At 38.4% G+C, this 14,422-nt stretch overlaps 1 protein-coding gene and 1 long non-coding RNA gene across 5 annotated transcripts in view; one reads left to right on the top strand and one right to left on the bottom strand.

Annotated features, from left to right (window-relative positions):
• Window positions 1-14,422, top strand: part of drp2 (dystrophin related protein 2) — a 253,596-nt gene that overhangs the window by 217,946 nt on the left and 21,228 nt on the right. For all 4 annotated transcript variants that reach the window (XM_008420715.2, XM_008420713.2, XM_008420714.2 and 1 more), the window contains 5 exons: window positions 977-1,134; window positions 4,319-4,485; window positions 5,691-5,802; window positions 6,446-6,582; window positions 12,101-12,166. In XM_008420715.2, the coding sequence (XP_008418937.1) occupies window positions 977-1,134; window positions 4,319-4,485; window positions 5,691-5,802; window positions 6,446-6,582; window positions 12,101-12,166 (640 nt within the window). The remainder of the gene's footprint in view (window positions 1-976; window positions 1,135-4,318; window positions 4,486-5,690; window positions 5,803-6,445; window positions 6,583-12,100; window positions 12,167-14,422) is intronic.
• On the bottom strand, window positions 6,127-6,762 carry LOC103471601 (uncharacterized). Its single transcript, XR_001776979.1, has 2 exons — window positions 6,542-6,762; window positions 6,127-6,450 (listed from the first exon to the last, which is right to left on the bottom strand). It is a non-coding gene; the product is annotated as an uncharacterized LOC103471601 (long non-coding RNA).

The raw sequence follows: 14,422 nt of genomic DNA, 5'->3' as shown, positions 1-14,422 counted from the left end.
GTTTAGCATATTATGTTTCTGACTGATTCCTGTTAAAATTCACCAGCAGAATTATCTCTAGATATCTCTCTAACACGTTTTCATTCATGTAAATCATTTGGTTTTTAGTTTTGCTTTCTTATAGTGCATGTCTTGTTCAGTGCGATGCGTACTCAAATCTTTTTCCAGTTTTCACATCAGAAAATGTGTTCAGTCCTTTTAAATTAATGAATCTATATTGAGTCTGATACGAATGTGTTCTGGAAATGTATTTTTTTTCCACAGCGTTTCCAGAATTGGAAAATCTCAGCAGTGAGAAAACTGCAGTTCTTGTGCTTTTGTGTTGAACCAATGGTTCCTATTATCTCACCATAGAGTCTGCGCAATGAAAGCGGCATATTTAAGATGTAAGAGGCCGATATGCTGAGAAAATGTCTCCATAAAACATGTCCAGAGCTCCACTCAGAAGCTTTGTGGGAATATTTAAAAACATCAAACAGGCCTCAGCTCTGGTTACGAGGACGATGTGAAGGAGGCTGTTTAAGATGCAGGCGTTGGAGCCAAACGTTTGCTCATTGTGGGGAGATATAAGCCCGCAAAGAGGGGGATACATGCAATGCTGCGATTGTGCAGCACACTCACACGCCTGTCAGGATTCATCTCTTCAGCGACAGGCAGACTCCAAGCATAGCGAAAGACTCGGTCAGAACTTGACAAGATGGCTTTTGTTCAGGTCTTTCATCTCTAAAATAACCAGGAAGATCATTAATAAAGATTTATTCCTGGTTTAAAAAAAGATAAAAGCTAGTTTGATTTTGGAATAAATGCAGAATTTTAAAGTCAGCAAGTGTCCTCACGCGGAGGAAAGAAAAAATACAGACACATGTGTGGCTAATGCTCTTAGCTACACATCGTATAATGATTGCTGCTGCATGTGCCGGTGTGAAATTAGATTAGTTAGTGCATAATTGATGGATAACGCGTGAACGTTTTGCAGACTTGTTCCGTCAGGTGTCCGGTCCTGGAGGCTTGACAGACCAGCGTCACCTCAGCCTGCTGCTACATGAAGCCATCCAGATCCCACGCCAGCTGGGCGAAGTCGCAGCTTTCGGCGGCAGCAACACGGAGCCAAGCGTCCGGAGCTGCTTCCGCATGGTGAGGAAACGGCCAAGTTTCACGCCCAGGTCCATTAACAGATGTGCTTTGAGTTCTGGAGGCTGATTAAATAGAGTTTTTTCTGACATTTGCTTTTATTCTTTAAAGCAGTGTTGGAGGTTTAGGCTGCATCTCCTTCTAGACCAGAACGTGTCGCCGACGACGCGGCCAAATTTGCAGTACCGTAATTCCGCCACACTTGGCGCTATCTGAAAATTTCCAACGGTTTCTGAAAGGGGAGACGTTGCACTTTCCAGCCAATATTGGGTTAATACGGCAACTTCACAGCTGCAGCTGCAGAGAGTGTAATTAATCCGGAGGGCACTCGTTTAATAGACGGTAAATTGCAAAAATAACTTGCTGGATATTGAAAGTTCCAGTTGTTATGGATACATGGGTAAATATATCATCTCACAGGACATTTAAATAACTACTTACAATTAAAATAAGGAAGAAATATATAGGCAGATATTTGAAACTTAGGCGTAAAAGGTTAAAGGGGCAGTGCGAGCTTTACATCATGTTTTCCCTCATCAAAAACACCTGGATTCCTTCATAAATGTTTGGGAAATCCTCTCATCTCCATGGCAACCATTCAGCCTGGGTGGACCTAGCCCCGCCTTCAAGATGAAGCTCCTCCTCGGAGCTGCAGATTCCAAGTTTCCAAGCTTCCAACTCCAACTCAGCTCCTTCAGACTAGCCAGCAGCAATTAGCAAACACCTGGTGGGACTGCGCATCAGCTGAGTTCATTACATGAGCAACTTTTCTGTTCAACGCTGGTAAAAACGTTGTTAATGGGTTAACAGAGGACCGATGTGATTACTTCTTAAAGGTGTTTTCAAAGAGACAGAAGCCCAGTTTCAAGGCGTTAAATTACAGATTAAGTTATATTTGATATATAAAGCATTTTTATGTCTACTGAAGCTCACAGATTTACTGACTGTGCTATAAAATGCCCAGTGCCCAATGTTATGGACAATTCATAACACTGCCCCTTTAAAGCTCTATAGAAGCTTATCACCAAGTCACTGGTGCAGTTCAGATGTTTGAATATCTCTATTACTTTTGCAAGAACTTTCTCTGAGCATCAGGACGAATTATCTGGAACGAAGAAGTCTGTAAGATGAATTGTCAAGACAACGCCTCCAACACGACAGCCTGCCAACACAGCTGTTCTTTACACCGAGGGGATCAGAGTTGAAATGGTTGGTCTTAATTTATGTCAACGGGTTTGTTTAAAAAACTATTAACAGATGAACTGTGGTGGAGAGGTCATGGTGTGGGCGCCTCTCTATATCAAAGCTTTCTAAAGTTCAAACTGTTTCAGAGCTGTTTTTAAAGTAAAACTAATAAAATAAAACATGTAATTTAAAAAAAAAAAAGGAAATGCTAAAAAATGTTAATTAGACTGGCTGCTTTGGGAATTTACCTTTGTTTGTTTTCCACTCGAAAAAAATAATTATTTTGCTTGTGCTTTAAATAATTCATGATGTTTTTATTATTGCATTTAATAAGTCACAAAAACAAGGTATATCTTTCCCATCAAGATTAACCCAAGAAGATTTAGCAGAAAATGTAAAGTATGAGAAAATAAAATTCTGGTTCTCCTAGGTGAAGAAGAACCAGAGGATTCTGGCTTCCAGCTTCAGTTCTTCTCCGTTTCCACACATATTCTCCACTGTATATGTGTGGATCCTTACTGGTAACTCCGGCTTCCGCCCACAAACCAAAAACAAGACTTTTAGGTCACTGGTTGCTCTAAATTCCCATTAGGCATAAATGTGTACATGTGTGGTTGGATTTAAAGCAACAGGAGGCCCTAAAACAGCTCATTCTGAAATGGGCAGAACTGAGCAGACGTAAATCTCATTATCTAAGAATGATTTTGTGCAAAAAATGTAATGAACATGTTTGTTACAGCCCATAGACTTATCCTAACATGTTCAAGGAAGCATCCAGGAAGGTAAAAAATAGATGGATTAAATTTAATCTTCTGCCACTGATTTAGGTCAACAAATGAAAACTGAAGGCAGCAGAAGATTATTAGCCAATCAGAATCCCTCAGTTTCCAATAATATTCTCTTGGTGCACATTGTAATCCGGTCAGTAACGGCTGTATCAGATGGAGCTCTTTGAACGTATTCTGTTGTGTTTATATTTACTCTGAGATAAAATTAGAGTGACCCGTCTACCGGTTATTCAGGGACACTTGATGGTTCTCGATGCTGTTCGTCTCCACTTCACATTGGCTGTCATACTGAAATGACAGAAAGACAGAGGAAACGGCAACAACAAAGCAGGCTGCATGAAATAGTTGCTGAAAACAGCGTGAGCAGAGGAAGGTCTCTGCAGAGGTTATTTGGAAAAATCCAGGCAAGAAGTAAGAATAATTCATCTCCCAATAAATATTTCAGGGCTTTCACAGCAGTCAAAGGTAAAGAACTGAAGTAAATGAAACAAAATAATTTGGGAAATACAAAACCCAGCACTATGTTTTATATGTATGCATGGTAGAAGAGGTCATATTAGTCAAGCTAAATGTCCCAGTGACGGTGAGCAGCGGAGCAGCGTGAGCAGCTCCAGCTCCAGCTCCAGGTGTTTTGGTGTGTAAGAAGCTGCCATTCGACCTCCCACAGGGAGCCAGGCTGGGTACCCTGCTAACAGAGAGGAGCTCCTCCATCCCCGGAGACCCCACATCTCTGAGCACCTCTCCGCCTGTGATCACTGCACACACTCACATACATTTATTATGTTACCCTGCTTGAGCAGTGGGGGCAGCCCAGGGGGAAATCAACTTCTTAATGCATCTCTGATGCAGACTTAATGAGAATTTAGCACATCACGGATTTTGAGTGCTTGGTGAGTTATTCCTTTATTAGGATGGCTTTCTTTTTTCTTCCTTTTTTTTCAAGCTTTCTTCAGGAGAGAGAGAACATGCAAACTCTCAGTAACCCCTGTATAATTTATGTCTGTTATATTTTTAGCTTTGTAAATGCTTAAGCATATATGCTACATGAAAGATTTAATGCTGTGCGCTCTCTTCAATATTGGAACGTTTTAGCTGAAACTGCCTTTAAGCAGGAAAGAACTGTTGCTGTTTTTATTGCTTTGAGAACATGGCCTCCTGTTGGTCTATATTTGGGTTGTTTACAGTCTCTTGTCTCTCTTACCTTTCCCTAACAGGCCCCTGGGAAACCTGCCATTGAGGTGTCTCATTTCCTGGAATGGATGAGCCTCGAGCCCCAGTCGATGGTTTGGCTGCCCGTCCTGCACCGCGTAGCTGCAGCAGAGTCCACCAAGCATCAGGCCAAATGCTACGTCTGCAAACAATGCCCCATTAAGGGTTTCAGGTAGGCATGACTGCTGGGCATTCAATTCATCCAAATGGATATTCACATGTAAAGATATTGTTAGTGGATCAAATGATTAAAACAGATGATTTAAAAAAAAATTTTTTAGAAGTGGGAAATTAGACTTTTGCCTTATCAGGTAACCAAAAATCTGTGATAAACAGATATCTGTCCTTGTTGCACCTTTTAACTGTGTCAGAAAGAAACATAACTTTGGGGCCTTTGTAAAGCAGTATTAGAGCTACTATACAGAATTCACATTTTGCACATTTTTATACTTTGGTTTGGGTTTCAGCTGCTTCTAAAAACTGTCCAAGAGTTAAAAAAAAATAAATCCATCAGTTTTTTTTTACTTTTTTAATAAGTTAATGATTTTTGGTGTCTGGAAAAAGAGCCATTTCAAAAATCTCACACTGGCCCGTTACCTAGCAACACCCACCAATCCTAGCCCATAACTTAGCAATCCAAGTGGAGCTCCAGCATGTTTGGTCAGCTGATTTTACCCACTGTATGCGCTGTACAATGGCTGCTGGGAAAGACAAGTGTTTTATTGTTGACCTACCCTTCAGAAACTAGTTGCTGCATTCTTGTTGCTTTTGCAGGAGGCTCTACTTCTGCTTTTCAAAGATGTAAGTTTGGGTAATTTTTTGCAGCCGTTTTCATGTGTGACTGTAAACATTGAGTTGGGGGCGTGGCCAGCAGCAGTTTATTATTTAAATTTAAATTGACAAGAACCTTTAGCCGATTATTAGAAGGGACTTAAAATTAGAATTCTAAGAATGATAATTTACATATATTAAATAAGCAAATAAATTTGATGTTTTCTGTTGTTAGGTTATTGTGAAATGTATGGATTTTTTGTGTTGTTCCAAGATATTTCTTTTGCTGTTTCTCCTGAAGTCATTATATTGATTTGAGAGATTTCATTAAGATTTGTCCTAAACTTAAGTTAAGCCTATTAGTCATTTTAACAACCCCAAAATCCCAGGGTTTTGTATAGGAAATCAAACGTCTTTTGTGTGAGTGTGCAAAGAAATATAAGCCTCTACAGCATGGCTGAGATAAAAATACACACACACGCGCGCGCGCACACTCACGCACACGCACACACACACACACACACACGCACACATGCAGCCACTCTACCACTCCATTCAGTTCTCCTGCAAACATCGTTAAAGTCTCTGTTTTATTGATCTCGACAGGTATCGCAGTTTGAAGCAGTTCAATGTGGACATCTGCCAGACATGTTTTCTAACCGGCCGCACAAGCAAGGGCAAGAAGCTACACTACCCCATCATGGAGTACTACACCCCAGTAAGACGAGCATTATGCACCGCTTTACCAGAATACAAATTCAAGTCTTTAGGGAGAGATGAAGCTCAACTCTACTCAAGAACAAAATACATACTCCTAACTCCCTATTTCTTCTGCCAAGCATGAATTAAGGATCTTATCGACTGTATCTTTTTGTCCAGCTCTGTAGAATAAATGGAGAGAGAGTCACTTAGTAGAAAAATTGATTTTTGACAAATCTTTGGTTCATTTAAAGGGATGTTTGGAGCACAAACGTTCAGGAAAACCCATGAATAATCAGTACAGTGATTGCAAATGTGATAAGATCAGTACAATTTCAAGACGTAAAATCCAGCAGTATTTTTATTTTCTGCAAAAATGTTTCTATATAGCAGGGTACAGTTCCCGCAGCAGGCAAGCATATAAAAGTTACTCTGACAGATATGATGAAAAACGGAAGATTTTAAACAGAGCAATAACGTAGAGACAGTGGATAGAAGGAAACATTAGTATTGGAGGGAAAAAAGTGGATAAATTTTACATGAGATGGTCTCTGGAGATGGCAACTCTAAAGCAGTGCAATTTGTCTTTCAATCATCCATGCCCTGTGCTTCAACCTCCACTTTTCGCCCCCTCCTCCACGCGCTTCCCTGGACGGCGGCAGACAACCTCGGGAGAGAAGATGAGGGACTTCGCTAAGACTCTGAAGAACAAGTTCAGGTCAAAGCAGTACTTTACAAAGCACCCGCAGAGAGGTTACCTGCCTGTGCAATCTGTACTGGAAGCTGAAAGCTCTGAGACGTGAGTCCCACAACACACATCCATCCCTTTGTGTCTTTTCTCAGATGCTCCGCTATGCAGGCAGGCAGAACTGTATACATTTATTTACTTGAGACAAATCAAAGGGGATCTTTTAAACACAATTCACCAACTGCACAATTCTTAAGTAGCAAATAGTATAAGGTAAGTAGTATTTCAAAAGAGCAGAATAAATTTTATGTTTTTTGAACAATAACAATATTTGTTGTTAATCTGTTGCTAAGCGACGAGCGCGTTTTCTGGTAACCAAGTGCCACAAAGTAAACATCTGATTTTTTGTTTTGCTAAATTTACCAACTGTTAATTTCTTGTGTCTAAGCAGATAAACAGTATTTCAGAAGAGCTTATGTCTTACAAACAATAACATTACGTGTTATTGATTTGGTGTTAAGAGATGAACGTGTTTTCTGGTAACGAACTGCTACGAAATAAAAATCAGATTTTTACATTTGCCTTGAATGTCTGTTTTATAATATATTTACCACCAATGACAAAAAACATTTTCACTTCCCTGAAAAATATACCAACTACACAAATCTTAAGTAACTTAAGTAGTATTTCAAAAGAGCAGAAGAAATGTTATTCTTTTTGAACAGTAACAATATTTGTTCTTAATCTGTTACCAAGCGACGAGCACGTTTTCTGGTAACCAAGTGCCACGAAGTAAACATCTGATATTTACTTTTGTAAAATTTACCAACTGTAAATTTCCTGTGTCTACTCAGATAAGCAATAATTCAATAGTGTTTATGTTTTATAAACAATAACATTACATGTTATTAATTTGGTGTTTGGTGTGAGATGAGTGTAGCAGTTTATTACCAGAAAAACGAGCTCGTCTCTTAGCAACCGATGACAACAAATAGTTATTGTTCAAAAAACATAAGATTTCTTCAGCTCTTTTGAAATATTACTTATCTTATACTATTTACTACTTAACAAGATTTGTGTAGTTGGTGAATTTTGAAGAAAAGTGAAAATGTTTTTTGTCATTGGTGGTAAATATATTATAAAACAGATGTACAACACAAAATGATTGCTATACGCATCATGTCATTTTTAAGCTGATAAAAAAAACACTTAAAACAAACTTGGCCCTCTGTGAAAATATAATTGTCTCTGTGAACATTTTATGAAAAACTAGGTTAGATTTCACTCTCCAGACCTGAGTACCGCCAGAAAGGTACAAACAAGAAATCACTTATCTTTCTGACAACAGGACTAAAATATCTCCAAAGCATCACACCTGAATGATCCTTCAGTCAAGGGTTAGAGTTGTTTCTAAGGCTTCAAAACTCCTTCATACCAGCGAGAGCTATTATCCACAAATGGAGAAAATATGGATCAGTGGTAAACCCTCACATCGGCTCATTCAGGAGGTCACAAAAGAATCCAAAACAAAATATAAATCCCTGACGGCCTCACTGGCCTCGGTTGAGGTCAGAGTTGATTATTGAACAAGAAGGAAGAAACTGGGGAGAAATGGTGTCGGTGGGAGAGAGTGGGAGAGTAAAAAGGACACACAGACCCAGAAATATTTCTATCTACCCAAGATTTTGCGATCTGCATTTGATTAAGTCTTTCTACAGGTTCCCAATGCATTTTATTTTTTACATTAAAGATAAAACAAACATTTACGTTTTCCCCTAAGCTCTTCTATCTTGCAAGAAAATAATTGGAAAGGAAACAATAAGATGAAACAAAACAAATGGCTCCCAATGTTGGTGTTACTACAGAATGAAAAAGTCATGTAAAGGTTTTTAACAGATTTGTAATCACATTGGCTTCTTTATATCGGAGAAGGAAATGCTTAAAATGTTCTGGTTCTATTTACCCTCTAACTCAATCTTTCTCAAACTGTGGTCCTTGGACCACTGGTGGTCCGCTGGCGCCTCGTGGTCCACGAGGTACTGCATATAAACAACCGTTTATTTGCCGGGACTTAAGTTAGCTGTGTGAAGCTACAGTTAACTTACCAAAAGATTATGTGTAAAAATAATGACGGATAAGTGACTTAAAACCGGGTCACTAAAAAGAAAACCTTAACGCGACATTATGGTGAGCAGAGCTGCGCCCCACGCTGACTAACTGCATCTTAGCACCTAAAATAAAACTATTTACGTCAGGCTATCTACCTGCTGAAAGAAAATGTTTTTGCCAATGCATCTCATTCTGTTTTTCTTTTATTATGCTTCTCAATTACAAATAGCCTGAAAACATTATTAGTTCACACAATACTTGTAGTAAAGAACTTTTGTAAATAACTCAAAACGTCCCTAGTAGACGTGTTCATGGTTTTACTGTGTCGGTCACAATTGCAAATCAGCACCACTCTTCACATTAGGACAAACAAATACGATGAGTTAAGAGGCTAATGGTTTTGTTTCAGGTTGTGTACATTAAGATGTTGTGTTATTGCAGGGTAATGTTAAGTGAGGTGGTTCGTTAGTGTTTGAGAAACACTAGAACAACTTCTGCTTTATTGTGATAAAAGGCTGCAAACATGGAAAAATAGCAACATTATTGCTTTAATAGATATTACAATGGCTCACAATATTCATGCAATACAGTTTATGAAATAAGAAGGTAAATGTCAGAAAACATCTGTGCATTAAAGCGAATAAATTATGTTGTCACTGTTTATACTCTGCTTATGCACAAACTGCTGTCATTTAAAAAAAACAGGACAAAAATTAACATTTTGAGCCTTTTGTTGTGTTTTTTAAAAGTGAGATTTCTGCTGTTGCCCAACATTTAGCAAAACAAGATAAAAATACTTTTGTGTTTTTGCTACTGTGAAAAGTTTTTATTTTACTTTAAAAAAGTTTACTGAGGATAAAAAATGTTTTTTTCATGTTTCATAAATTGAAATGAAACTGAACAATTATAATGAGTCAACTCTGAAATATCTGCGGCTTCCTGAAATATACATATTGCTTTGAAATTGAAGTGATTCAAACATAAAATAGGTTTTTATTTTCATCTACTTTTATTTGTTGTGTTTTCTTGCTGATGTTTTCTGATAATCACCAAAATGGTTTGAAGTCACTTCTCTGTGTTCATGACATTAGTCTTGTGATCTCACTCTGATTCAGGCACATTTCTCATGAGCAAGTCTGCTGGAAAAGAAACGCAGAACCGGAGCAGCGAGATAAAAACCATGAAGCAGTAGCCTCAGGTTACAAGAGCACCCAGAATGATGTAGCATGAGTTCACGTTTCACCGGATTGTGTCACTGTTTTATAACCTCTAAAATTAAAGAAACATTACTCAGAACAGATATGAGACTTTCTGAGGATCAGATAACATGGAGAAGTAGGAAACAGCGGCTGACTAAGTCCAGAGTTGTGTTAGAAAATGCAGCAACAATGTCAGACAAACGTTACTCCTTATTTTTAAAACTCTCCTTTCACAATTTCCTTGAGCAAAATGACACAAACATTAATACTTAAAAAAACAACTTGCATATAATCATTTAGTGTTGCACTCTGATTAGAATAGCCTTCCAACCTTTCTAGCTTTAAAAATATCACATTGCATTTGAAGAAACATTTGGAGTCGCAGCACGGCGCAGTCAGACTGACAGATCAAGTCCCACCAGGTGGTGCAAAGCAGAGGCAGGAGGTCCCAAACTAAAAATAAAAGAATTAAACTTAGGTCCAAAACCAGCAAGAGGGGGAGATTATTGGCAGCTGAAAGTAACTGATAATCTAACTTGGTTACCATTAAAATCATGTGATCAGTAAAGTACATTTTCAAGGTAACTGTGCCTTTACTGCTGTTGACTTGGTGTCTTCATGACTTTATTTACTTGTATTTGAATGAGAAAGGTCCATAAATACTTCCACCTCTATCTGAACATGAGTTTTTTCCATGTAAGAAGGAAGTCAGGACAAATATTGAAGGAGCTTGGAGACCAAACACGATGAAAACTCTTTCTGATCGGACATAATCAGATTTACATCGTTTGTCATCAGCTGGGTTTCCATTACAAATGTGTGCAAAACTTTGTCAATGTTTCGCTAATGTTGAAAAAAAACATGATTTTGTAATTGAGGTGTTTCCATTAAATAAGAAACGCAGTTAAAATCACATGTGAATAAGTTTGTTCACGTGGTAAGTCATTAAAAAATTATTCCACGCCGTCATCCTCCAACTTCTTCCTGCTGTCCAGAGGTGTGATGGAGACCAGGTGTTCCATCCCATATTGATTATTGATGTTGTTTATTTACAATTCAAATGTGTTTTGTATTGGTGCTTTATTTCAGTTACATTGTGACATTTAGTAAACATTCTTGTTGGGTAGGGAGACTGGCCATCTTTCCTGTTCAGAGAATGTGGGGGAAAATGTCAGTTTGTTTCTGATTGGTTTAATTTGAGTTAATTGTTTGAGTACTTGCCTTTCTGGGTGTGTCTCAGCAAGATGGAGCAGAAAGGGAGACGAATGCTCCTGGAGCATACCATCTTCCATTAAGAGGGGTAATACTCTGAGGATTTATATTTAGTTGCATTTACTTTTTGATTGACCTTAGATTAGTTTAGTTTTAACCATCTGCATGCATGTAAATATTTGTTGGATAATTTATTGTTTGTTAGGTTTGTGTAAGTAGTGTTTGTTTCTTGTTTGTCTTTTTGTGATCACCCCTTTACCTGGTGTAAGTGTTGGAACTTGCCTCAGGTATAAATGTAAGCTGCTTTGTTTCACTGTGAGAGAGGGTGTTGGTGTAACTTGGAGCTCCTGAATAAAAACACCTCAAAGACATATTGTCGCCTCACTTCCTCCTTACTAACGCAGAGCCTCTGCCGGTCAAAGTGACAAGAGGCAACATCCAGTTATTGAAAAAATGTTTCCATTAAATAAGTTTATTTTGGAAATGTCAAATTGTGCAGTTATATGGTCAGTGCACTGTAAAAACACAACATTTTACCAAGTAATTTTGGACTTGTTTCTAGTGGAAATATTTTAGTACACTTAAATTAAGACAAAAGTAACTTTTCAGCAAGAAATAATAGCTGGTATTAAGTCAATAATTCCTTAATATTGATGAAAAGGTTCTAGTTGTAGACTATTTTACTTTTAACAAGAATTTTGTCCCATGTTATAAGTGAAATAATCAGCCAATAGAACTATAAATTTTTCATCAATATTAAGGAATCATTTGCTGAAAACAAGTAACTATATCTTGCTGACAGGTTACTTGTAAGGCATTTTGTCTTATTTCAAGTGAACTAAGATATTTGCACTAGAAACTAGACCAAAAATCCTTTTTACAGTGTTGGAAACACAGCTTGTGACATTTCCCATTTTCATCATGGCAGAAGAATAAAGTGAGCATTTCTAATCACAAACTCTTAAATTCTCCCACCAGAACCAAATGCCTGCAGTAACTTTCTGTTTCCCCCCTGCTGTGTCTCACATGCTGGCCTCTTGTACGGTTTCATCTTGAACTAAGGTGTTTTTTTACTGAGGAATAATGACTTTGAATCTGCTTCTTTTCAGCCCTTGCTCCTCACCCAGGCTGCCCCATGCAGACACACACAGCAGGATTGAACACTACGCCAGCAGGTACGAGCCTTGCTCCGCCGTGCTGCTGCTATATATATCAGCTCATTACTGTACAGCATTCTCTCCTTCTCTTCCACTTCCCCTCTTCATATAATCCCCCTTTCCTCCTAATGCACCCTCTCTGTACTCCGTCCACCCGTTCTCCTCCCTCACTAATCTTTTAGTCTTTGCTGATTGTGGTATTGATTTAATTTCTTGTACTCTGGCCAGCTCGGAGGCTGCAGTCACTCTTCCCCCTCACTCACACACACACACACACACACACGCACGCACGCACGCACGCACGCACACACACACACATTTGAACAGAAGCGTAGCAGTTTGCTCTTCCCTGTGAGTGTCTGTGAAGGTTAGCAGGGTTCAGCCTGCCCAGCGGCCCGTCACTTGCCGGGGCAGTGAGCCCATTGGTCACCTGGGAGCTGTCGGTGTAGATTAGAGTCTCGGTGACAGGTTATAAACAGGCCACAGTCCTGGACTCCCACACTGCTGGCAGAGCTGCACTGTGGGCATAGCTGGACACGTAGATCCCTCTCCAATGTGCCTGCGGTGCATGAATGGGAAGAGAGTGTTCATGTGCTTGTATGTGTGCTATTGTGTAATACTTCCCTGAGGATCTACTCACTTTACATCCTGCCAAAACAAGAGCAGCAGACAGCAATGAGAGCAGGCACTATTTTCATCTTTACCCCCTTGCATTCACCCTGTTTTCTCCTTCCAACTCTTCTTTGTTTGCCTTTGTCTTTGATCCCTTTCTTCTTTTGCCTCCTGCACATTTATTTTGCCTCTTGTTCCCTTCATTCTTATCCCTTTCTCTCTGTTTTTTAAAATATTTTCTGCCACATCCTCTTATATCTCATTGGTTTCGTCATATTCAATATAATTTTGTTCAAACAGCCTGTGGGTTGTGATTTTTAGTTTGGGACCTGAAAATATCTGAACTGCAAAAACACAAAATCTTACCAAGTAATATTGGCTTAGTTTCTAGTGCAAACAGCTTAGGACACTTAAAAGAAGACATTATTTATTGTTTATTATTAATATTTCACATATAATATGGGAAAACATTGGAGAAAATGTTTAAGTGAAATAATCTGCCAGAGGAGCTAATACTTTTTCATCAATATTAAGGAATCAGTGACCTAAAACAAGCTCCTGTGTCTTACATAAACATTACTTGTAAGTTAGTTTTGTCTTAATTCAAGTGTACTAAGATATTTGCACGACAAACTGGACCAAAACTACTTTGTAATATTTTGTGTTTTTGCAGTTCATTTATTCTCTATGCTGGAATCATCATCATAGATTCTGTGATCACCAGGTTTCAAGAATAAGTTCCTTCATGTGTAAAATAGAAATAAAAAGTATAAATTCTTAACTCATTCAGTCTGTTGCACATCTTTCAGCTTCCATTTATGATTGTGAAGTTTTTAGTGTTGATCTATTTGCTAAAATCCCAGTAAATAAATTGAGGTCTGCAGTTGCAATGTGACAAAATCTGAAAACACAAAAACTAAATAATTTTGCAAACCACCATAGTTATCTGAGTTTAAATCAAATTGTCTCATGGGGCAAGATCCTTTAACTTCCAGTTTTGCTCTTTACTTTTTTCACTCTGTGATATTAGTGAAATTAGCAGCTATTTATATTAGACTTCTCTGAATCACTGTGGTAAAAGACGGCCCATTGATCTGCTGTACTGGATGATTACAGCGACAGCTACACTTTTATTCACATGGGGGGAGAAAATGAGCAAAGACCGAACTCACTTGTTCATTAACATGATTCGAGTGGAGTCATTATCGGGACAGATAGTCTTTGATATGGTCTCTTACTTTTATTCTGACTTGACGCATTATTTTCTCCTGCTTCATTGGTTTCCTTTCCTTTTACGAGCGCAATGCAGTTCTTATTTGAATTCACTGTCAGTCGTAATCTCCACTCACTGTTCTTTGAACAGCAGTGGAAAACCAAGCTTACATCAAAATAAAAGTTACCGTTACTGGCAGGTCTGCGTGTTCAGAGTTCATCCGTTGAGGTAAACGCACGTTTGTCTGTGAGCGTGTCAAAGTGCCTGTTTTAAAGAAAAACTGGATGATATTTGGCTGTAATTTATTTCTCATTTTTACTCTGTACTATACTATACTATACTATACTATACTATACTATACTATACTATGCTATACTATACTATGCTATACTATACTATACTATGCTATACTATGCTATACTATACTATACTATACTATACTATACTAT

The sequence above is a fragment of the Poecilia reticulata genome, linkage group LG10, assembly GCF_000633615.1.
Source record: "Poecilia reticulata strain Guanapo linkage group LG10, Guppy_female_1.0+MT, whole genome shotgun sequence".
In the NCBI taxonomy this organism is placed as follows: domain Eukaryota; kingdom Metazoa; phylum Chordata; class Actinopteri; order Cyprinodontiformes; family Poeciliidae; genus Poecilia; species Poecilia reticulata.
Note: the sequence above shows the minus strand (reverse complement) of the source record. Positions and strands in the feature narration are given on the sequence as shown.